The sequence below is a fragment of the Sus scrofa genome, chromosome 4 (assembly GCF_054392235.1).
Source record: "Sus scrofa isolate SSC_HxYL_T2T_F1_AM1 chromosome 4, Sscrofa_HxYL_maternal_Yorkshire_Landrace_v2.0, whole genome shotgun sequence".
Classification (NCBI taxonomy): domain Eukaryota; kingdom Metazoa; phylum Chordata; class Mammalia; order Artiodactyla; family Suidae; genus Sus; species Sus scrofa.
Genome location: NC_139386.1, coordinates 111,120,064 through 111,144,752, shown reverse-complemented (window position 1 = coordinate 111,144,752; position 24,689 = coordinate 111,120,064). Strand labels below are relative to the sequence as shown.

Genomic DNA, 24,689 nt, shown 5'->3' with positions numbered 1-24,689 from the left:
TTTATTTATTTATTTATTTATTCATTGGCTGCACCCACAGCATGCAGAAGTTCCTGGACCAAGGATCAAACCCACATCACAACAGTGACCCAAGCCATTGCAGTGAATGCCAGGTCCTTAACCTGTTGTGCCACCAGGGAACTCCAAAGCAAACTATTTAAATAGTATGAGCAATATCACCCAAAAGTGGATAGCATTTATCTTTTATTTTCATTTATCTCTAAATTCTGAATAATTTGGGGTAGTCTCCACTAGGGAATAGGCCATAATTGCCAGAAGAAATAGTCTAAGCATCCCAGAGATTTACTAGGTGTCATTCTGAACCAAAGACTGAAAGACTCATCCTCTAATTATTTTGCTTTTCTTTTGAGATATGATGCATTCTGCCCCCAAAGAAGTTACAATGTAAATCAAAATATTAAGAACACTTAAAACATAATTTTGGGGTGCCTCTCCAAGATTATCCAGTACATTTAGGAGTTCCTGTCGTGGCTCAGTAGTTAACGAACCTGACTAGCATCCATGAGGACGCGGGTTCAATCCCTGGCCTCGCTCAGTGGGTTAAGGATCCGGCGCTGCCATGAGCTGTGGTGTAGGTTGCAGATGCGGCTCGGATCTGGCGTTGCTGTGGCTATGGGGTAAGCCGGAAGCTACAGCTCCAATTCGACCCCTACCCTGGGAACCTCCATATACCGCAGGTGCGGCCCTAAAAGACAAAAGGACAAAATTATCCAGTACATTTAGTTCCTAGGCATAGCTTACTTATTCCACAGGGCTCAGTTCAAGTTAGGAAAGTTTTAGGGTCTGTTTCTCAGTAGCAGCAGCACTAAATTAGTCATCTTTGCACATCCAAGCTGAACTTGAGGAGATGATGACTTAAGTTTCACCTTCAGCTGGCTACAGAATCAAACGCCGGAAGCAACATAGGCTAATGGTAGGAGCACATGATTATTAATCATAAGATGGGAGTATCAGACCTGGAACTGCCCTGTACTCAGCCTTTATAATTCACGTCTTCTATGTTTTCCATGCCTCAGTATGTCAGTCAAACAGAAACTAAATAATTTGCTGTGAAAATCTATAAGATGAAGGATACAGAGCACTACGAGTACCTGAACAAATATAGCCCCAAATGCATGGCATATTCTGCATTCTAACAGAAAAGTGAATGGCACAATAATTTAGAATATAAGTGTCTGAATAAGAAACAGATCAGTGTTTCCTATCTCAATATCAGAGATATATATGTTTTTACTTAAAAAAAAATCACACCTGAGTAACTATGAAAAATCAGATATTTAATGCTAAGTATTTGTCTGAGAAGATGATTCACACACTCTGTTTTGGCTGCTGGGAAACTACTGTACGACGTCTGAACATGCAGCTCTGCCACTCCCCGAAGAACATTCCATCTTAAGAGCCACACTGCTTTGCCTCCCTCCACCAGGGAAGGTATTTAATGCTGTCAAACACCTGACGGTGTTCTACTTAGGTCCCCAGATCTCAACAGGTTCTTATAATGAAGAAATCACCGACAAAGTGAAACTTGGTGTAGAAAAAAACATGCTTAATCACAAAGGTAGGTACCACCCCGCCTATAGCCAGGATTGTCATGAAAAAGGGAGCAGCCCCACTGACTCACTCACTCTTTGGCAGGTACTCGGCATCACTTTCGTACCCACTGGTTTCACCTGAAAAGAGAGGAGTTTCCATTTGTATTGGCCAACAACAGCAGGAAGTACATGGGGACGAGAACAATTTAACAGCTCCGCAGCCCTGGGGACCTGGAATAAGGAGTACAAAGGACCCTGAGCCTCTCTCCAACCACTTACAAAAAAGAATGAAGGCTCAGGGAAGAAACCACTCTTTTTCCTCCTCTTCCTACACCCACTTCCCTCCTCAGTTCCCCTCTCATGCCTAATTCTATAAATTAAAAGCAGTTAAGACCAGTTTTAGCAAGTCTAGGTCAGAGTGGATCCTATTTCTGCATTCTTACCCTTGCCTTGAGATTCTCCAGTAAGGTATCAAAGGTAGAACACCAACCCGGCTAAACAAAAACGTCAACATGGAACAAACTATGAATTTGGATTAATAGGAAAATATGTGAGGCTAAGAGAGATTACTGACTAAATTCACAAAGCAACATTCTGCCTCTTTTAGGATGCCTCTAAGCTACTTTTAAGGCCAAACTGAACGAACTTTACTCTGAATTCTTACAGTACTCAGATGGCTTTGAACTGCCCTTATTTGCCACAATCAGATTTTTAAGTATCTTGAGGATAAGGGGCTTTGCTTTTACAAGAGAATGGTTTGTACAATACTAGGCACATTGTAAGTTTATCAAAAAGGACCAAAACTTCATGAACAAGTGAGTGAAAAAATGTCTTGATGAGATCTGAAAAGTCAGAGCAAAATTTAAAAATGTAAAGAAAAGGGAAAAAAGTTTAATGTATCAAGAAAAACAGGGAGTTCCCACTGTGGCTCAGCAGGTTAAGGACCCAATGCTGTCTCTGTGAAGATGCAGGTTCAATCCTTTAGCCCCGCACAGTGAGTTAAGGATCCAGTGTTGCTGCAAGCTGTGGGGTAGGCCACAGCTGCAGCTCTGATTTGACCCGTGGCCTGGGAACTTCCATATGCTGTGGGTGAAGCTGTAAAAAGAAAAAAAAGGAACAGAAAAACAGGGACCAGGAGTCATAAATGAAAATATATATAAGTCTGATTATAAAAAAATGTAAAATTTTCTAATCTAATAAAAAATCACTAGTAAATGCAAAAGGTAAACAATCAATTGTGAAAATATTTATAATACACACTGCAGACACAGGCTGTTTCTTAATATTCAAATAGCTGAAAAAAAATATTCAAATAGCTGTTACAAATGAATAAGAAAAAAAGGCACAACAAAAAAAATTTTTTTTTTTTTTTTTTTTTTTTTTTGCTATTTCTTGGGCCGCTCCCGCGGCATATGGAGTTTCCCAGGCTAGGGGTCTAATCGGAGCTGTAGCTGCCAGCCTACGCCAGAGCCACAGCAACGCGGGATCCGAGCCGCGTCTGCAACCTACACCACAGCTCACGGCAACGCCGGATCGTCAACCCACTGAGCAAGGGCAGGGACCGAACCCGCAACCTCATGGTTCCCAGTCGGATTCGTTAACCACTGCGCCACGACGGGAACTCCCAAAAAAAATTAATAAATAGGAAATTTATAGAAAAGATTTCTAACTATCGATGAACATGATAATTATCCAAATGCATTATTAAAGAAATATAAATTAAAGCAATAAGATATAGTTTTCAGTGAAGATACTGGCAAAAAAAAAGATTTAATAAAACATTATTAATGAAGATTAAAAGGAAAAAAGTAATTTTCAAAAGCTGTTCAAAGAAACATAAGCTTTTACAGTCAGTTTGTGGGACAATCCGGAAGCAGTTACAAAAATTTTAAATGCATAGATTCTTTAAGTCCACTGCTAGGAACTTATTCTACAGATGTCTACTTGTCAATATACAAAAATATAAGCAAAAAATGCAGGTTATATCACTGCTTTAAGAGCAAAAATTCAAAGTTCCCATCATGGCACAGTGGAAACGAATCCAACTAGGAACCGTGAGGTTGCAGGTTTGATCCCTGGCCTGGAGCAGTGGATTAAGGATCCAGCGTTGTCGTGAGCTGTGTTGTAGACTGCAGAGGCGGCTCGGATCTGGCATTGCTGTGGCTCTGGCGTGTGCCAGAAGCTACAGCTCCGATGAGACCCCTAGCCTAGGACCTCTATACGCCATGGGTACAGCCCTAAAAAAAAGAGAGCAAAAAATCCTATATCTGTATCTATTTATCTATCTATCTAAAACTTAAATATCCACAGGTTAAACAAAATGTTAGAAACAACCAAAATGTCTACCAGCTAAATAAAATTATTTTATATCTATATAAAGAAATACAGTACAGCTATGTAGATCTCTATGTGTTGATACTGAAAGAGCTCCAAAATATATTAATTATATATATATATATATACACACACACACACATATATATTTTTTTTTAGAAAACAGGCATACAAAGTCAGAGTTTCCACTGTAGCACAGGGTGTCTCTGCAATACCAGGACTCAGGTTCGATCCCCAGCCCCACACAGTGGGTTAAAGGATCCATCATTGCTGCAGCCACGGCACAGGTCACAATAGCAGCTCAGATCTGGTCCCTGGCCCAGTAGCTCCACATACCACCAGGCAGCCAAAAAAAAAAAAAAAAAAAAAAAAAAAAAGACATACAAAGTCTGAATAGTATAAAACTATCTGGGGAGAAAAAAATATTTGCATGTGCATAAAATCTTCTGGGAGTAGGAGGAGGTTTGGGAAACTATGACTTTCCATTTTATCTATTCTATAGTATTGTAGTTTCTTGCTGTGTTCATTTTAATTTTGTAATAAGGAAGAAAAGAACATTAAAAAAATACTACCTCTTCTTATGTAGGAAAGGAACACAAGAGATGTTGCAGAAAAAGTAACTATATGTTGCATACTATATACATTTTACAACTTCAAACTAACTACAATGACAAAAATTGGGGCTATAAAATATTGTTCAAAATGAGAGGACAAACACTGTGAGCTCCTAAGTCCTATTTGTATCCTTAGCACCAGGTACCTCTCAGGAGCCTATGTAGTGTCTGGAAAGAAAAAAAGAAAAGAAGGGAGGAAAGGTAATTTACCCAGAAAAGACCTTACAAAAGATCATTTAAATAGTTCTAACATACTCACATCTGTGGGTTTTGATGATCTGCATTCCAAGACACTGAGTGGAAGTTAAGGGGTTTATAAGCCAGTAGGAAAATCTACTGAGAATCTGTAGGAATCAAAAAGGTACTAGCTTGTCCCTTTTTTACATGTGACTTTGATACACAAAATTATAATTTTGAAGAAGAGCAATAAATCATTTTGTGATACCTGATAACTGAAGTTAAGAAATGCTTAGGCTGGAACAGAGTCAGTAAAACTTAGCATGTACTGGCAGAGCAAGTAAATGTAATTATCTGGTTCTACAAGGCATTGTTTATATACCCAGATGAAAGCTTAAGGAGGAAAACCAAAATCGGAGAACTGTGACTATGGAGCCACAAGATCCTCAGCCATTAAATTTCTCCAATGCATTGAAGAGGTTGGTCTTAAGAAACTGGATAAACACATATTTTCTTTGAGCCATGCAAAAGGAAAAAAGTTGGTGGGGTCCACTCCTTTTTTTGTGAGTATGTGTTAGAAGTTGTCATTCCACACTGTTGAATTTTTTTCTTTTCAATGATACAGTGGAAAAAAAGGATTTGGCTCTTCAAAAACTTTTCTTAGAGCCAAATTTACTAAAGTTCCCAACCCATAAAGCATAAAGCATACAAATAAAATAAAAAATTGGTAATAATCTACCTCAAGCAGCATATCTGGAGAACATAGTTAACAACAGACTATGGTTTTTGTTTGTTTTTTGTCTTTTGTCTTTTTTTAAGGCTGCACCTGTGGCATATGGAGGTTCCCAGGCTAGGGGTTGAATCAGAACTACAGTTGCCGGCCTACACTACAGCCACAGCAACGCCAGATCCGAGACTCGACTGCAACCTACACCACAGCTCACAGCAATGCTGGATCCTTAACCCATTGAGCAAGGTCAGGGATCGAACCCTCATCCTCATGGATACTAGTTGGGTTCGTTAACCACTGTGCCACGATGGGAACTCCCCAGACTGCTGTTAATCTGAGAAAATGATAATGTTTTCTAAGAATGTGTCCTGGTCCAATGTCTTGATACTTCACATAATTTGTAATTTATTATTTGTTTCCTTACTGATAAAATAATATTTGCTACCTGGAGGTATTTAGAAAATTAATCATTTAATGTATCTTAAAGTAGCCAGCTAATATATCTAGCATCAGTTTTCATCTACTGTATGTCATCCTGAATTATACAAATAGAAAGCATTTAACCATACTTTACTGAAGATATGAAAACACATGGAGAGGGGATAGTTAAACTGCTAAAAATCAAGGTTTAAAAGAAAAATGAGAGTAACTGTTGGTGAGAGAGAAGAGTAAGACTTCGTGCTGTCATGCTCCTTGACTCAAAAGGATGCTTCCTCCTCTGGCTCAGCTTCCTTTGTAAAATTAGGATAGTCCCTACCTCCTAGTGTGGTCCTATGTTATAGGCCAGAAAAAACGAAGAAACTACTACTTCGTTCCATAAACAGAACATTTTAGAAGACTGAAACGTTCCAATAATTGCTTTTGAAAATATGAAAACTCACATTTAAAATGGTGACAAGTTGATTTTAATCATCACAAAGTAGTAAGAAAGAGTTTTGAATTACTGCACAGAAAAGATTATTTTCACATAGTAACTATTAGAATGTAGAATAGATTTTTAATGGAAATTCAGAAATTTCTGCCTTTGGAAATCTGTAGAAATCAGAAATATTCTTCTCTGGTATGACTTGACTGCTGTTTCTCACTCATGAATCTCATAGACAAAAACTGCTAAATTCTATATATTCTTTGCCAGACAACCAATTTCAAGGTATTAAAGAAAATTCTAATAATTTACTGCAGATGTTGAAAGTTTCTTAAAACAATATAAGTCTTATCTAGGCATTTGCAGGATAAAACTACTAAACTTATTAGATGACTATAGATTAAGTGGCACACATCTTCAGCATATATACATATATATATATACACTTAATATTTTCATTTCTCCACTAAAAGAGTCTATACAGACAAAAGACTTTTTTAATAATGATTTTTATTTTTTCCATTACTGACAAAAGACTTTAAATCAAAGTAGGACTACAAAATAAGGATGCAATCTGCCTATGAAAATTAGTCTCATGGTTTATAACTATTTTTTAGTTTTATTTATTCATCCAATAGTTATTACTTGGTACAGAACTGACTAAAAGGGATTTGAGGAAGAGTAGGAAATGGTGTCTTAGCGCAAGTAAGTTTTATGTTTAAGTGGGACATACAGGAAAGTAAACCAAAAATTATAATTCACATCAAATGTTACATTATATAATGATTCTCCCCTATGAGAATCATTATATAATTGTTCCAGCTATGGTCAGTTGGAACAATTCTTACCTTTTGAGGGAGGTACATCTTTTCCAGTGTAAGGGTGTAACTTTACCCTCTTCTTCCCTCTCTTAGATTCAAATATATCATCTATTTTCAATACAAGCTGAAAAAAGACCAGAAAAATACAAGTTAAAACCAATACCAACAAGTATTATAGCTTACCAACAAGTATTAACTTATCAGTCATTCTCATTTAGAGAAAGATTCATTTTATAAATAAAAACTCTTACATTTTTCAATTTTGAATTTAGAATTATCTTCAGTAAGATGACATGTTGTTCTAATACAAAGTCTGCTTAACATGGGTAAGAGAAGTGGGGAAAGGATATTTCTTTTCCAAAGAAACCCAGCACAGGCTATTAGAGAGACTGCTGGGCATTCCATGCCACCACGGGCAGGAAATCTGGCTACTGCATTCCATATGTTGAACAAGCCTTATTCATGGACTCAGGTTTTTGCTTGCCCAGAGTAGGAAGTGGAGTATTTATTCACTTGGAAGGCAGGGTGACGCTCACTTATTTCTGCTCCTAGGAATTTTTTTGCAAAGAGAGGATAGTCATGCTCAGAAAGTTTTAGTCAAAAGGAATACTCTCTTTGCTCCTGGGAGCACTGATACTACAATTTATTTTAGACATGTTATAAATATAGGTGACTCTGAAATATGCCCAAGCACAAAAACCATGTTCCATTTAATATGCATTAGTCATTACAATTCTTTCTTTGACAGACACAGAGGTAGAAAGTTAATCAATAGCCACCCCCCACCTCCCCATTTTTTTTTTTTTTGGCTGTGCCAGTGGCATGTGGAAGTTCCTGGGCTAGGGATTAAATCAGAGCTGCAGCTGCAACCTATGGTGCAGCAGCAGCAATGCCAGATCCTTAACCCACTGCGCTGGGCTAGGGATTGAACCCAAGCCTCTGCAGTGACCTGAGCCACTTCAGTAGGATTCCTAACGCACTGTGAAACATCAGGGAGCACCCCCCAACAATAACCACTTTTTTTTTTTGGTCTTTTTAGGTTTGCACCTGAGGCATTGGAGTTTCCCAGACTAGGGGTCCAATCGGAGCTGCAGCTGCTGGTCTACGCCACAGCCACAGAAACATGGGGTCCAAGCTGAGTCTGTGACCTATACCATAGCTCACAGCAATGCCCGGTCCTTGACCCACTGAGCAAGACAAGGGATCAAACCCACATCCTCATGGATGCTAGCTGGGTTCGCTAACCACTGAGCCACAACGGGAACTCCAAACAGCCACTTTTTTTTTTTTTTTGTCTTTTTGCCGTTTCTTGGGCCTCTCCCGCAGCATATGGAGATTCCCAGGCTACGGGTCTAATCAGAGCTGTAGCCGCCGGCCTACACCACAGCCACAGCAATGCCAGATCTGAGCCTCGTCTGCAACCTACACCACAGCTCATGGCAACGCCGGATCCTTAACCCACTGAGCAAGGCCAGGGATTGAACCGCAACCTCATGGTTCCTAGTCGGAGTCGTTAACCACTGCGCCACAACGGAAACTCCGAAACAGCCACTTTTTAAAGGAGAAATTGATTAGTTTTTCCAGGTATATTTTTCTTAAACTTCGAAACTTTTTCTTGACTGTTGATTTTTTTTCTTTTCTTTTTAGGGCTGCACCCATAGCATATGGAAGTTCCCAGGCTAGAGGTCAAATCATAGCTACAGCTGCTGGCCTACACCACAGCCATAGCCACATGGAATCCAAGCCAAGTCTGTGACCTACACCACAGCTCACGGCAACGCCAGCTCCTTGACCCACTGAGTGAGACAAGGGATCGAACCTGTGTCCTCATGGATGCTAGTTGGGTTCCTTTTGGCTGTGCCACAACAGAAACTCCTTTAACTGTTAATTTTGATTTAACCGACTGAATGCCCAGAATTACAACTGTTAGCAACATTATATAATATGAAAACCAACAAAGTTGCTTGAGAAAAATACTCTTGTTTTTTCCTTTGTCCTTCTTTCTCTAGCAGTCCTGGCAATCCATAGGCAGTGAATCAGTCCAGTGCAAAGAAAATAACAGGAGAGAAACATGTGCTTCCAATATGCAGATTATTCCCACATTTTTGGATGAGTTTATTCTTTTAAAGATTTTTATGGCTGTAATTCAAATGAAAAGTTACCAATATTCTTAAATACTAGCACTATAAAAAAATAAAAGAACCCAATATAAAAAGGTATTGTTCAGGCCTACAGGAAAGACATAGGAAAGTAAACACATATTTTGGGTACATAATGACCAAAAATTGTATAATTATTAATGTGCATTTGAAAAGTATACTCAAATGTTAAAAAGGAAAGGGAACTATGTATTCTAGAAGTATGAGCTAAAGTAATTGAATTTTGATTACGAGCTAGGAAGAGGAGCCTACAATTACCTTCTACTTTCAGGAAATAGTGTAGGATACTCGTCTAAGGAATGGTGGAACCCATACTGCTGTACACACTTGACACAAACAATATAAAACACTAGGAAATCAACTCTAGCAAACAGTCCCTCACAGACTTCCACATGAGAGAAAGAAAGGAAGGGTGGGGAAGAGGCATATGGACTATATCAGTTATTTTCAAGCTATGAAACCAGTTTCCCTTCCAGGGACAGCTCTAGTCATCAAAGAGGAAATAAATGAAAATGGCTTTCCTCACGGAATGCTGTTGCTGAAGATGCTCCAAAACCAAAATTTGTACTGCAAATGGAACATCCTAAAAGGATGTCATCCAAAGAAGGTCAAGGGTAGAAATGCTAACAGTCAGTTCCTGCCTGAAAATCAGGAATCCATCACCATTTTTCTCTTCCCTACTTCGCCAAAAAACCTCTGGGAGAATATTGGAGCAGGAAAAGTTGGATCATCTCACTTAAAATCAGAAGGAGAACAAACTTTGAGTTCTCAAGGGAGCCACAGTACATAAACTCCTAAGGCATGAAATCAAAAGCACTGCAAATCTCCTTGGGTCTCATTAAGCTCTGCAATCCATAATTTCTAAATATTTGTTGATGCCATTCCAAGAACCACATCTTAAATGCAATCCCTTATGTGTCTGTGTTCCAGGCCCTGTGAACACATGATCTGTTGCTCCAGGGACACGGAGGAGGCTGCTTTCTTGTGCCAGCATGATTTATCAGAGGAGAGAACTACTGCAGAATGCCTGGCAAGTCTTTCTTTCTTTCTTTTTAATTGTCTGGTGTACGAGAAAGTGATTCAGTTTTATACACACGCGCGCACACACACACACACACACACACACACACAAACATATATCTTGTCAGTTTTTAAACCTCTGATTTTTAAGTATTCCTCACCATACACAGGCGAATAAACACCTAAAGATTTTTTTTCTACTCAGAGATCAGTTTAGTGCTTTTAAAAAACCGTGTGTCTTTAAAACTTCACACATTAAAGAGTGAGGGGCAGGAAATGGATCAGAAGAATTAAAGTAATTGTGGAACTAAGTATTTTGCAAGGAACCAATCAGCAATAACTAAACCAAGAAACAGTTATGACTTCTGTTTAGTATTAAAATCTGGTACAAAATTCATGTGCTAAATGAATATATAGTTAATTCGGATGTGATTAAGGAAAGGAATGTGATTTAAATAATGTTGTATCTTTATTTCTGCATAATAATCCTGAAAACATCCTGAATTATAGAACATAAAGGACTTTAAAATAAAGTAACATAAAGGACTTTAAAATATTCTCATGTGATATTCTTAAATGTCTCTCCCGAAAAAACATACATTAGAAATAGTCCCAATTTCTTCATTTTGGTTCCATGGCTCTAGTTGGGAGGATTTATCTACTGCTTTTTCTCGTTTGAGACAGAGTCATTTATTTAGTTTAATTGGTAAAAATTTCTATTCTCAATTAGTAGTAGAATTTATTTTTTCCTTTCTCCGAATGGAAATTCTTGGCATATATGTTGTTATGGCTGAAAATCTATAAACTCAGGTTCAAAACTGAATTAACTTCAGCTATTATACAAATGAGTGAGACAACGCTGTAGCCATCTTAATAGAGGTCCTTTTATATGGAATTCTAGTGCTTCCTTCAAATATGCAGCTGTTTTAATGAGAATTAAGGTATAACCGAAGTAAAGTCCTCCACTCAAAATCAATTTTCCAAATATGCGCGCGCGCGCACACACACACACACACACACACAAATCTTGGCAAAAGCCATTCATGCATTTTTCTTGCATGAGCAAAAACTTAAAGCTTAAGGCAGCCTTCCAAATCTTCTAATTCCAGTAGGTTAGTTCTAACCTATTATTCATTTCAGTTGAAAGCTTATTTCTTCTCATCTATGGAAATGCTGAAGAGTCAAAGAAAGAAAGTACTGGCATCTTTACCCTCGGAAGATTCTTCCTTTTCCTGTTTGCGACTTCTCCAGCTCGGAAAAGCTTCCATTCAGTTAAAGTGACAGGCAAAGTGGTTTCCTTTGAGAGCTTCGACCATATATAAGCTTGTGAGTTCTTCAGCTCCATAGTCTTTCGGTGAAGGAACTGAGGTTTGGGAGGAAGCTAAAGCAGAAGACACACTGGTAAGCGTAAGACCGTCTCGTTAATGCCTATGTTCTCAAAGTCAGAGCTATCCCCAGAAAATATTTATCTTGCCTTTAAAATCATCTCAAGTGCAATTTCTTTTTCGCCAATTGAAAAGAAGCGTCTCAAGTTTCTTTTACAACAACATAATCAAATTTCCAGAAAACAATGGCTCAGAGTCCTCATTAACTCAAGGCAGCCTTTTTGCTTTCGGGGGTGGTGAGCGCTTTCAGGGACCAGGCAGGTAACTGAGCCCACAGGTTGACCTGAGACTGGTACAGAGCTGCAGGAACTGCAGTGAACTGAAGAGTTCACGGCCTCTCTAAAGAAACCCCTCCCAAAACCAAAGAAAAGTTTTTGTGCTGCCCCCCAAAAACAAAACAAAGAAGAATAAAACCCACATTTCCGTGCCTCTTAGTTTTGGCCTTCAACTATTTTAACCTTTCTGAATGAATCACAAACAAAACTCGAATGTCGTCTCAGATTAATTCTCTGGTTATACCTTGGGTGCTCTGAAAGTACTTTTAGGGGGCGGTAGCTTCCACGCTGAAGGGGATCTCCACATGGGCAGAGGCTGCACCGGAATATCTTCATATGGATTTTCTTTGGTGGGATCTTGAAAAATAACGAAAAAAATAAGTTTAGAGGAACATAATTAAATGGAAACAAAGTGACTACATAAATGGAAAAGAAAGAAAAACCTGACTAAATATGTTTAGTTTTCTACTCTACGTTGCTGTAGGGGTGTAGGTCTTAAAAATCAATGGTACTTGACACCACTCAGGTGTTCAACCAACCTAAAAAAAATTCTCAAAATACCATACCACACAAATCTACTTCTGAACTAAGGAGTCTGCTAAACTCACTGTAAAATCCATTAGAGAATAAAAGTATCTATACAGCAAAGGTTTTGATGTTAAAAAGGAAAACCTGGAATGAGACATACTTAATTGTAAAAGAAAATACCATACTATAGTGAAGGGCCCCACCAACTATATATTCATTTAATCACAAACTGTATGGACACCTACATATGATATCTTCATAGATATTGTCCTCAGACTGTGTGTAATAAAGTGCCGAGCCAGAGTTTCTTCCAAGTTCTTCATGAATCTTCCGTGAGTTCCGATTTCGAAAGTGCTGAATGTCCTCAAATTCAAAGGATTTCCTAAATAAGGAGATATTTTAAAGTTGTACCTTTTTTTCTTTTTGTATTATTTTTAAACGTTGTACCTTTTAAAACTCTAGATTCTTTGATTTGGCATGAGAGACAGAACTTGATAAGTAAAGGACCTGCGTACAAAATTACAAAGGTATCTTATCAGATACCTAAGAATAATAAATTAGGCTGGTGTCCTACACCCACCATGAGAAACTTGGAGGCTTTTAGCCAATCACATTCATGTTCTTCTTTATTAAATTCGCTCTCTAATGAAAAGTGAAGCTAAGGGCAGCATGCCCTACATGACAAAGGAGAATGTACTTGTTTTCCCACACATCTTAAAAGATACAAAATGGAAGTTTTTCTACTGCTCTCATGTCAGCAGACTGTCTTAGATATCACCTATACTCCTACTATTTCTCTTTTTTTCCCCCTACTATTTCTCTTGTATATATTTTCCCCTCAGGTTAATCAACAACTGTATAATGAAATTAGAGGTGTAATTCAGATATGAAATGGAAATTGGGTTTGAAAAGAAAAAAAAGCTCAATAGTTCTGTAAGGAACTTGCAAATTACACCCATCAAGTAAAAACATACCTTTTGGATCTCCCTTTGATTTTTCCACCATATTTCTTTGGTTCAGGTTCCTGAGAAGCGGTTAAAGAGGACTCTGCACAAGAATTCTTTTCACAGTATTTTCTGTCACAGTTTCTTTCTTTAAATGGTGTAACACCAGATTCAGATAAATATCTGAATGTCCTACGAGGTTTTGGCAAAGGATTAATAGAAGGTCCACATTCTTGTCCCTCGGGTTCAGAGTAAATATTTTCCAAGCTCTTTGTTATTCCATATGAACTATCCAGAACTCTGAAATCCAGTTCTTTTTCTGAAGAGTCACAACGTTCTAAAGCCAAATTTAAGACTTTATCTGGAGGAAGTGCTTCTATTTTCTTCCATAATATTTGTGAGGTATAGAAATTTCCTGGAGGTAATGAAGTCTCTGGATCCAAAACTTCTTTCCAACTTTCAATTTGCTTGACCCGGGAACATACCCATTTGGATTCTGATTCACTTTTACAGAAGCGTCTATCATCATATTCATGTTTCTCGCTTTCATCCTCACTTCGATTGCGGCTTTTGGCATCTTCAAGGCCTGGATCAACATTGTGAGAGCCGGTTCCATCTGACTTTCTGCTCTTTTCTTCAGTAACAGGATTTGTCTTAAGAAGAATCTCTTGATTATAGTTATTATATTTCACTCCAAAGTCCTTTGGATGCCATTTATCTGGACTAGATATACCATTAGTTCTTCCTTCCCACTGAGAAATTTTTTGTTTAATGTTTTTGCAGTGGCTTCTTGACAGTGTCTGAACAGCAGAACGAGAAAAACCAACATCCATGTTCCCAGTTGGGTGCATGACAAGCGATGAATTTCACTAAGGTTCCATTCCAAGTAACTGAAATACTGTATTCTTTATCCCATCAGTTAGAATCCAAACAATTCCAGTATTTTCCTTTCATCTTTAACTTGGAAACCTCTCTTTAAAAAGAAAAATCCTGATCATTGATCCTTGTTGAAAATAGCTATAACTTTATCTTGAGTAATCCTATTAAAATGAGACAAGAATATGTTAACAGAGTTTTGTAATTTTCTAATTTAAACTCCAGTAAATCACTGCCCACCTATCCCTAAATAATTCATTTATACTACATATGTAAAAATGTACCTGTCAGCCATTAAGTTATTCAGATTCATAACGGCATTCCCAAGATAGTGATTTAACACTACAGAGAAAATGTTACTTAGGGTATTTCTTAAATTGTCTGCTTTAATGTTCTGCGTATTTAACTTCCTAAAGTTAGGTAGAATGAGGTTTTACAAGAGATTACACACAGTAGTAGACAATATTATTTTGTAATAAATCAATTCTTTTTGGGGGGGGGTCTTTTTAGGGCCACACCTGTGGCATATGGAGGTTCCCAGGCTAGGGGTTGAATCAGAGCTATAGTCGCTGGCCTACACCACAGCCACAGCAATGCCAGATCCAAGATTCGTCTGTGACCTACACCACAGCTCATGGCAGCACCAGATCCTTAACCCACTGAGTGAGGCCAGGGATCAAACCTGCATCCTCATGAACACCAGTCAGGTTCGTTAACCACTGAGCCACAACAGGAACTCCTATGAAGCCTTCTCTTAATGAAATAAAGACCAACAATGTATTATAAAAAGTATACAGAATTACATCTCAAATAACCAAAAAGTTTATGTATCCATCCAGAGGAAGAGCCAGTTAGTCTGGAAACACACCAATAAGCTGATTTCCTTCTCCAGTTCTATGTTGAGAGGTAATATTGGCTCATCACATACCCTCATGTCAGCTTCACTACTGGCAGCAGAGTTCCACACACACAGGGCTAAAGACCAACCACAGGGCCATTACCTATCTGTTGCTCTGAAAAGTAATAACCGAGTTTGTCACTGACTCTGAACTCCCCATATCTCTGCCACCACACCCTTGACCCAAATCAGCAAAAATACTTACAGTCCCTGTCACATTCCTTCCTTTCACATAGAGGCTTCACTCATGTAGGCCCATAAAACTGTTTCCTCAAATGCAATATTTGCCAGAGAACTTTTCCTATGAACTGAGTAAAGACCTGATCTCAAGTTCTACTGTCTACTGGTTATAATTAGCAACTGATTCAATACTTCCTGAGGCAGGGGTCATCCTTCCTTAAGCTTTGTCTGTGTGGCCTTGATTAACAGGCAGGAAAATGTCTTGGGCCAGCTCTGTCAGTACAGCTGACAAAACTGATACACACACAACATACACACAAATTGAGTCCAGGCAGAGCAACTGCTAATCAGGACTCCCATCAACTTCCAATTAAACCATTTCTGCAAGTTGTACGTAAAACCAGCTTTGCTAGGAAACAAACTTTGATGAGGGTCTGAGGCAAAGAAAATCATTCCAAAAACCTCAAGAAATTAAACTCATTTGGGTAGAAAAACAACACAAAACAGCATGCAAAATGTAAAAGCTATCATTATAGAACTCATGATAAAAGACTAATGCATAGAATTTGAACATCTACTCAGCTACTGGTCATTATTAAAACTTTGAAAATCCTTTTCTTGTTTCTGATGTTTACGGAGGATTCCTAAAGATTTTAGGGTGTCCCTGAAACTCAGGTTTTCCTCACTATAGATGAGATGGGAGTATTTTTCTCTCTCCTGAGAGCCTAGTCAAGGCTTTTGGCAGTCTTTGTTAACTCTTTCATTACTCTTCCCTTGTTAATGTGTTTTAAGTATGAATGGGTCAAACAAAGAAAAAGACAACTGCTTGGGCCGAAAAAAAAAAAAGTTTAACTTGAAAAGTACTGGCAACAAATGGCTCAAAGTACAGAATTCACTTACAAATATAAATGATGTGTATTAATGGTGTTTCAGTGGCAACAGAGCAACATAGCGTCATGACACTCCTAAGCTAGGCAGGTATTACAAAGAGAAAACGCCACTTTCTTTGACTTGTATGTGTTAATACACTGGAGTTTTTTAAAAAATGACAAATTATTTCAAAACCAAAAGTTTTACAGCATTCTAATTAGATCAATGCCTGTATTGATATTATAGAGAGTTTGTCTTTATACCTGATTGCACAGCTCCAATTTTGGCCAAATTAACTTAAAAGCTTTATAAAGTGGCTTGCCTATTCTTACATAGGAGCTGTAATTTTGCCCCATCCAAAAAATAAGATTCGCTCACCAAACCAAGAGTTGTCTCAGTTGTTTTCTTTTCTTTCTTTTTTTTTTTTTTTTGTCTTTTTAGGGCACCCGTGGCATATGGAGGGTCCCAGGCTAGGGGTCTAATCGGATCTACACCACAGCCACAGCAATGCCAGATGCCAGCCTCGTCTGTGACCTACAGCACAGCTCACGGCAATGCCGGATCCTTGACCCACTCACTGAGCGAGGCCAGGGATCGAACCTGCAACCTCATGGTTTCCAGTTGGATTAATTTCCACTGCGCAACGAGGGGAACTCCTAGTTTTTTTTTCTTAAAGGCATCTCACACTGGACTTTCTTTTCCTAATTAAATTCTGAGCCACTTTGATACCCAGCACCTTCTTTCCCATGGCTTTTCTAACTTGCAAGATTCTTTATACACCCCTCCCACCACCTCTCAAATTTCTTGCCTTGACCTCTACTGTCAGTAGACATTCTAATCCCTAAGTCCTGGCCCAGTGTTTAAGTTTTGGATGTCTCTAAGCTTCATCTTTTGAAAACTCCCTAAAGCCAACTTATTCACATATTTGTCCTTAGAGATTACCATCTCAAGCTTGCTTCAACAGTTCTAAAAGAATCATAGGTTGAGAAACTATAACGGCTTCAACAACTTCTAACATGTTGTTTCTTAACACACAAAATGAGTTAAAGGCTTTTCCAACTGTTCAAGACTATATAGCAGGCAGGATTCCCACAAAGAGAAGCTAGAGCTCATGATAACCACAATGGCAACTTCGACATAAGAAAGAGCAACTCAGTTCCTCAGGAGCGAGCAAAAGAAGTATAAATGTGAAGATTAAGTATGATTTTAAAAGTATAATAAGAAGTTCCCTCATGGCCCAGCTGGTTAAGGATCCAGTGCTTTCACTGCCATGGCTCTGGTTACAGCTCCAGCATGGGTTTGATCCTGGCCTGGGAACCTCCACATGCCGTGGGCATGGCCAAAAAAGAAATTTGTGTGTGTGTGTGTGTGTGTGTGTGTGTGTGTGTGTGTGTGTATAAAACAGAATACCTGGAGTAAAGGGTACTAATCAAATTTGTGTCCTATTATTTGTTGCCAGAGAGGTGATTTGTAATCATGTCCCTTTGTTTTTATTTTCTATTGCTTTTCTTTTTTTTTTTTTTTTTTGTCTTTTTGCTATTTCTTTGGGCCGCTCCCGAGGCATATGGAGGTTCCCAGGCTAGGGGTTGAATCGGAGCTGTAGCCACCGGCCTACGCCAGAGCCACAGCAATGCAGGATCCGAGCCGCGTCTGCAAACTACACCACAGCTCACGGCAACGCCAGATCATTAACCCACTGAGCAAGGGCAGGGACCGAACCCGCAACCTCATGGTTCCTAGTCGGATTCGTTAACCACTGCGCCACGACGGGAACTCCCTATTGCTTTTCTGACTATTTACTTTCATCCAAGAAATATATCAACTGTAGTTTATCAGCTTAAGATGTTATTTATAGTATAGCACAACCTATCATATATAGGATTCTGTGTTCTTAGTACATTAAAAGAATTCAACCTAAACCCATTCAGGTAAATGAAATTCTCTTTAAGAAAGAGAATATTAATGCTCTATTTTACTAACTGACGTCTACGTAGGGAAAGTTTCTTGTTCCAAACCCTTTAAAATATTTTATTTGATTAAATATAATCTGGCAAAATAGGAAGAATTTGGAACATTCTAAAAGTTGACTTAAAAACCAGTAAGAGGGAGTTTCCATTGTGGCGCAGAGGTTAACGACTCCGACTAGGAACCATGAGGTTGCGGGTTTGATCCCTGGCCTTGCTCAGTGGGTTAAGGACCCGGCGTTGCCGTGAGCTGTGGTGTAGGTCGCAGATGTGGCTTGGATCCTGTGTTGCTGTGGCTCTGGTGCAGGCCAACAGCTACAGCTCCGATTCCACCCCTAGCCTGGGAACCTCCATATGCCGCGAGAGTGGCCCTAGAAACAGCAAAAAGACAAAACAAAACAAACAAACAAACAAAAAAACCCAGTAAGAGGGTGTACTTTTTTTTTTTTTGCTTTTCAGGGCCACATCTGTGGCACATGGAGGTTCCCAGGCTAGGGGGCCAATTGGAGCTGTAGCCGCTGGCCTACACCACAGCCACAGCAACACAGGATCCAAGCCGCATCTGCAACTTACACCAGAGCTTACAACAATGTGGATCCTTAAACCCTCTGAGCAAGGCCAGAGATTGAACCCACAACCTCATGGTTCCTAGTCAGATTCATTTCCATCGAGCCACGACAGGAACTCCAAAAATGGTACACTTTTAAATGGTTACTTTTTCATTTTTACCTCAATTAGAAAGAAAACTGATGAAAGGGACCAAGAAGACTCCCACTCCTGGCATGACAGAATAACTGGACTAGACTGGCCTTCCCAACATAAATGACTATAAAGCTGGACTTGTACATAAAATACCTTGGTATTTTGGATAACAACAAAAGATTGTGATCCCTGAAAGACGAAAAACAAATGAGGTGGGCACCAAGATGGCCCTGGAGGCTCTTTTCACAAAATAGCTTAGAACATAGTAACTACGCCAAGTCAAAGACAAAGAGGTTGGGTGTGGAAGGACAGAGGTAAATGAAATTTTCAGGGTGGAATATCAGAAAGAAGCGGGGAGTTCCCGTCGTGGCACAGTGGTTAACGACTCCGACTAGGAACCATGAGGTTGCGGGTTTGGTCCCTGGCCTTGCTCAGTGGGTTAAGGATTCGGCGTTGCCATGAGCTGTGGTGTAGGTTGCAGACGCGGCTCGGATCCTGCGTTGCTGTGGCTCTGGCGTAGGTGGGTGGCTACAGCTCCGATTCAACCCCTAGCCTGGGAACCTCCATATGCCGCAGGAGCGACCCAAGAAATGGCAAAAAAAAAAAAAAAAAAAGAAAAAAGAAAAAAGATAGAAAGAAGGGAACAACACAGAGGAACAACTCCAGAAAGCTGCATAAGATCTACTTGAGTCTTGGGCTGAATACTAAGCTGGTATGCAGAGAGTAACATTGCACAAGGCCAAACATCAAATTACTGGGAAAGAACAACTATGGGGATCCTATAAGTTGACTAATACGCGGAGCTCACAAAGATCTGGGAAACATTCAACTTCCAATGATCTACAGAAGAGAGGCCTTGTCATGACAGCAGGTCATGGCTTGCCAGTTAGATGAAACTAACTGGGTCGTGGGTGGCCCTAGAGTGAAGGCTACATTAGAGTCACCATGAAAAAGCTTTTAAAAAGCCTCAGAAGGATTGAGTTGATTCATAAGTAATTTAAGTGCCCATAGAAACAAAAGTCAGTAATTTTTACATAAGCACATCAAAATCAAGACATGCCATAAACCTAACATTTACAATACCTAGCATCTAATCAAAATTACTAATCATGCAAAGAAGCCTAAAAAAGAGACCCATAATTAGGAGAAATATCAGTCAGTAGAAAGAGAATCAAAAATGACAGACATGCTAGAGAAGGAATTCATCAGATATTTCAAATATATTTGCAAAGTTAAAGGAAGACATGAAAATAGCAAGTAGATAAATGGAAGATGTAAAAAGGAAAACAAATGGAACTTAGAGTGCTTAAAAATACCCCATCTGAAATGAAAACTTCACTGGATTGTTTGAATAGCAGATTTTAGATACTACAGAAGAAATGATCAATGAAGTTGAAAAAGGTGCAAGAGACACTGTCAAAAACTAAAAAACTGAGGCACAGAGAAAAGAAAAGGCTAAAACAAAAAGTCTCACTGGGAAGTTGGTGCCATTGTGCACTGGGATAAAAATCTGACTGTAGGGAGTTCCCGTCAAGGCACAGCGGAAAAGAATCCCACTAGGAACCATGAGGCATATGGAAGTTCCCAGGCTATGGGTCAATTTGGAACTGCAGCTGCTGGCTCATGCCACAGCCACAGTAAATTCTAAACACAGGAACCCCGCATCTGAGCCACATCTGCGACCTACATACACCACAGCTCACGACAACACCGGATCTTTAACCCACTAAGCGGGGTCAGGGATTGAACCCACATCTTGGATACTAGTTGGGTTTGTTACCTCTGAGCCATGACAGGAACTCCTGATAAAGAGAAAATTCTTAAGAGCCAAAGGAAATATATATATATTACATATAGGGGCAACAGGTAAGAAAGTCAACAAGGGAAAATATTTAAAGTCCTTAGAGAGAAAAACTGTTAAGATTCTAGACATATCCTTAAGATGAAAATGAAATAAAGACATTTTCAGTTAAACAAAACTGTTGCGTATTGACACAGAAGACCTGCACCCAGGGCCAGTAACATAACTTCTAGGTCCTAGGGCAAATTCAAAATGTAGGGTCCCTTTTTCAAAGTGCTTTAAAGGAATATAAGAAGCTTTTCCCTTTTTTTCTGCAGTCTCCCTTTCAACCTGTCACGGTGTTCTAAATTTACTATTTAATGTTTTATGTAAATAAATTAAAATTTTAGTTCTTTTGTGGCTCAGCAGGTTAGGGATCTGGCATTGTCATTGTAGCAGCTTGGGTCACTGCTGTGGTGCAGGTTCAATCCACAGCTCTGGAACTTCCACAAGCCACAAGTGTGGCCAAAAAAGGGAAAAAAAAATTAAACATTTAAATTGTTAGCATGAGTTCTACCATTCATTTGTATATTGTGCAATGTCATTTTAGTTATTTTACCGCATGTGGAAGTTCCCAGGCCAGGAATCAAGCCTGAGTTACAGCAGTGACAATGTGGAATCCTTAGCTGCTAGGCCACGGGGGAACTCCTTCTACAATGTCATTTTAAAAGCAAATATCAGAACATTTAACTTGAATGCAGAATTTCTGAAAGTAAACAACTCCCATTTCATGGCCCGTCCTGAAGGGTGCCTCCAGCTGGCCGCAAGAGACAAACACAGCCAGATTTAGGAAGGTTGGAAGGAGGAAGAGAGGGTCCCCTCAGACATGGGAAGCAGCCAAGAGAAAGTTCCCAGGCCTAGGGATACTTGTGAGGCGAGTGAAGATCCTCACGTGGACCTGGAAGCCCAGCCCTGTGATGTGGGGAACACACACGCCGACTTGGGCTTAACAGCTGCTGGAATCCCCTCCTGTCAGCCACTAAGCTAAGAGGCCATGCTCTAGCTGAAGTAGGATCTGGGGAAGTACAGCCAGGTATCTCCCCATCCCACAGGCCTGCCTTCTAACTCATGACAGACATGTAATCCTAAGGATCTTTAAACCTCTGTCAGAACATACCTGCTATCTGGATTGAGGTGGGTGACAGACTTGCCCCTGCAAAACCAAGGCCTCTGCTTGGCTGTTTACAAGATATACCATTGCTGCCAGCACAGTGTGGGAAAGCCATTCATTCTCCAACCCAAGACACCATGGGGTATGCATGCCCAACCTCCACCCTCAAACACCCAAGCTTCTGTTGAGAACAGAGGGTAACAATGGTCGGAGGGTAACAGGGGGCAGGGAGGAGGGGACCAGACAGGGCCAGGGATGCCAGGGAGTCAGAGAGAGGACAGCTGAGACTCCATTCCAGGATTCAGACTGTGGGTGAATTCCATCCCCAAGCCCCTGGTGAACACTACGTTGTCCAATCAGACTTCACTTGCAAAACCAAAATTCAAAGATAAAATGATCAGAATTTCAATATGGCTACTATATAGCAAAACCCCACAGGGCACTTCTGAGTGAGGGACCCAATGCAACTACACTGATCATATGCCCATGAAGCTGACCCTGTTTATACCATAAGAAATGTTAAAGAAAGTTATTCATGTAAAGGACCTATATGCCAAGAACTATAAAACTTTAATCAAAGAAATCAAAGAAGAGGTAAAGAAATGGAAAGATATTCCATGTTCATGGATTGGAAAAATCAATATTGTAAAAATGGCCATACTACCCAAAGCAATCTACAGATTCAATGCAATCCCTAGCAAATTACCTAGGACATTTTTCACAGAACTAGAACAAATAATCCAAACATTTATATGGAACAACAAAAGACCCAGAATCGCCAAAGCAATCCTGAGAAACAAAAACCAAGCAGGAGGCATAACTCTCCCAGACTTCAAGAAATACTACAAAGCCACAGTCATCAAAACAGTGTGGTACGGGTATCAAAACAGACAGACAGACCAATGGAACAGAAGAGAGAACCCGGAAATAAACCCTGACACCTATGGTCAATTAATCTTTGACAAGGGAAGCAACAACATAAAATGGGAAAAAGAAAGTCTATTCAGCAAGCATTGCTGGGAAACCTGGACAGCTGCATGCAAAGCAATGAAACTAGAACACACCCTCACACCATGCACACAAATAAACTCCAAATGGCTGAAAGACTTAAATATACGACAGGACACTATCAAACTCCTAGAAGAAAACAGAGGCAAAACACTCTCTGACATCAACATCATGAATATTTTCCCAGGTCTGTCTCCCAAAGCAATAGAAATTAGAGCAAAAATAAACCCATGGGACCTCATCAAACTGAAAAGCTTGTGCACAGCAAAGGAAACCCAAAAGAAAACAAAAAGACAACTTTCAGAATGGGAGAAAATAGTTTCAAATGATGCAACCAACAAGGGCTTAATCTCTAGAATATATAAGCAACTTACACAACCCAACAGCAAAAAAGCCAATCAACCAATGGAAAAATGGGCAAAAGACATGAATAGACATTTCTCCAAGGAAGATATACAGATGGCCAGCAAACACATGAGAAAATGCTCAACATCGTTGATTATGAGTGAAATGCAAATCAAAACTACCATGAGATACCACCTCACACCAGTCAGAATGGCCATCATTGATAAATCCACAAATAGGAGTTCCCATCGTGGTGCAGTGGTTAACGAATCCGACTAGGAACAATGAGGTTGCGGGTTCAGTCCCTGCCCTTGCTCAGTGGGTTAACGATCCGGCGTTGTCGTGAGCTGTGGTGTAGGTTGCAGACGCGGCTCGGATCCCGCGTTGCTGGGGCTCTGGCGTAGGCCGGTGGCTACAGCTCCAATTCAACCCCTAGCCTGGGAACCTCCATATGCCGCAGGAGCGGCCCAAAGAAATAGCAAAAAGACAAATAAATAAATAAATAAATAAATAAATCCACAAATAACAAGTGCTGGAGGGGCTGTGGAGAAAAGGGAACCCTCCTGCACTGTTGGTGGGAATGTAAACTGGTACAGCCACTATGGAGAACAGTTTGGAGATACCTTAGAAATCTATACATAGAACTTCCATATGACCCCACAATCCCACTCTTGGGCATCTATCCAGACAAAACTCTACTTAAAAGAGACACATGCACCCGCATGTTCATTGCAGCACTATTCACAATAGCCAGGACATGGAAACAACCCAAATGTCCATCAACAGATGATTGGATTCGGAAGAGGTGGTATATATACACAATGGAATACTACTCAGCCATAAAAAAGAATGACATAATGCCATTTGCAGCAACATGGATGGAACTAGAGACTCTCATCTTGAGTGAAATGAGCCAGAAAGACAAAGACAAGTATCATATGATATCACTTATAACTGGAATCTAATATCCAGCATAAAGGAACATCTCCTCAGAAAAGAAAATCATGGACTTGGAAAATAGACTTGTGGCTGTCCGACGGGAGAGGGAGGGAGTGGGAGGGATCGGGAGTTTGGGCTTATCAGACACAACTTGGAATGGGTTTACAAGGAGATCCTGCTGAGTAGCATTGAGAACTATGTCTAGATACTCATGTTGCAACAGAACAAAGGGTGGGGAAAAAATGTAAATGTAATGTATACATGTAAGGATAACTTGATCCCCTTGCTGTATAGTGGGGAAAAAAAAAGTTATTCAAGTTGAAGAAAAATGATACGAGATGGAAATCTGGATATAAATAAAGGAATGATGAGAACCAAAAAATGCTACACATGGGTAAATAATAAACACATTTTTCTCATTATTAATCTCTTTTAAAAATGACTTTAAAGTAAACATAAAAATGTACAGTGGCATTTAAAACAATGTCACAGTAAAGACAAAAGCTCAAAGGAGGGAAAGAAAATGGAACTGTAACACTGAGTTTCTTTCT

At 39.6% G+C, this 24,689-nt stretch overlaps 1 protein-coding gene across 4 annotated transcripts in view; it reads right to left on the bottom strand.

Annotated features, from left to right (window-relative positions):
* The window catches only part of DENND2C (DENN domain containing 2C), a 96,781-nt gene that overhangs the window by 28,538 nt on the left and 43,554 nt on the right, over nt 1–24,689 (bottom strand). For 2 of the 4 annotated variants that reach the window (XM_085023574.1, XM_085023575.1), the window contains exons 2-7: nt 13,436–14,445; nt 12,707–12,843; nt 12,178–12,290; nt 11,484–11,654; nt 7,122–7,218; nt 1,647–1,784 (exon numbers count right to left, since the gene is read on the bottom strand). In XM_085023574.1, the coding sequence (XP_084879700.1) occupies nt 1,647–1,784; nt 7,122–7,218; nt 11,484–11,654; nt 12,178–12,290; nt 12,707–12,843; nt 13,436–14,256 (1,477 nt within the window). In that variant the 5' untranslated portion in view covers nt 14,257–14,445. The remainder of the gene's footprint in view (nt 1–1,646; nt 1,785–7,121; nt 7,219–11,483; nt 11,655–12,177; nt 12,291–12,706; nt 12,844–13,435; nt 14,446–24,689) is intronic. The other 2 variants (XM_085023576.1, XM_085023578.1) reach the window with 1 other exon arrangement.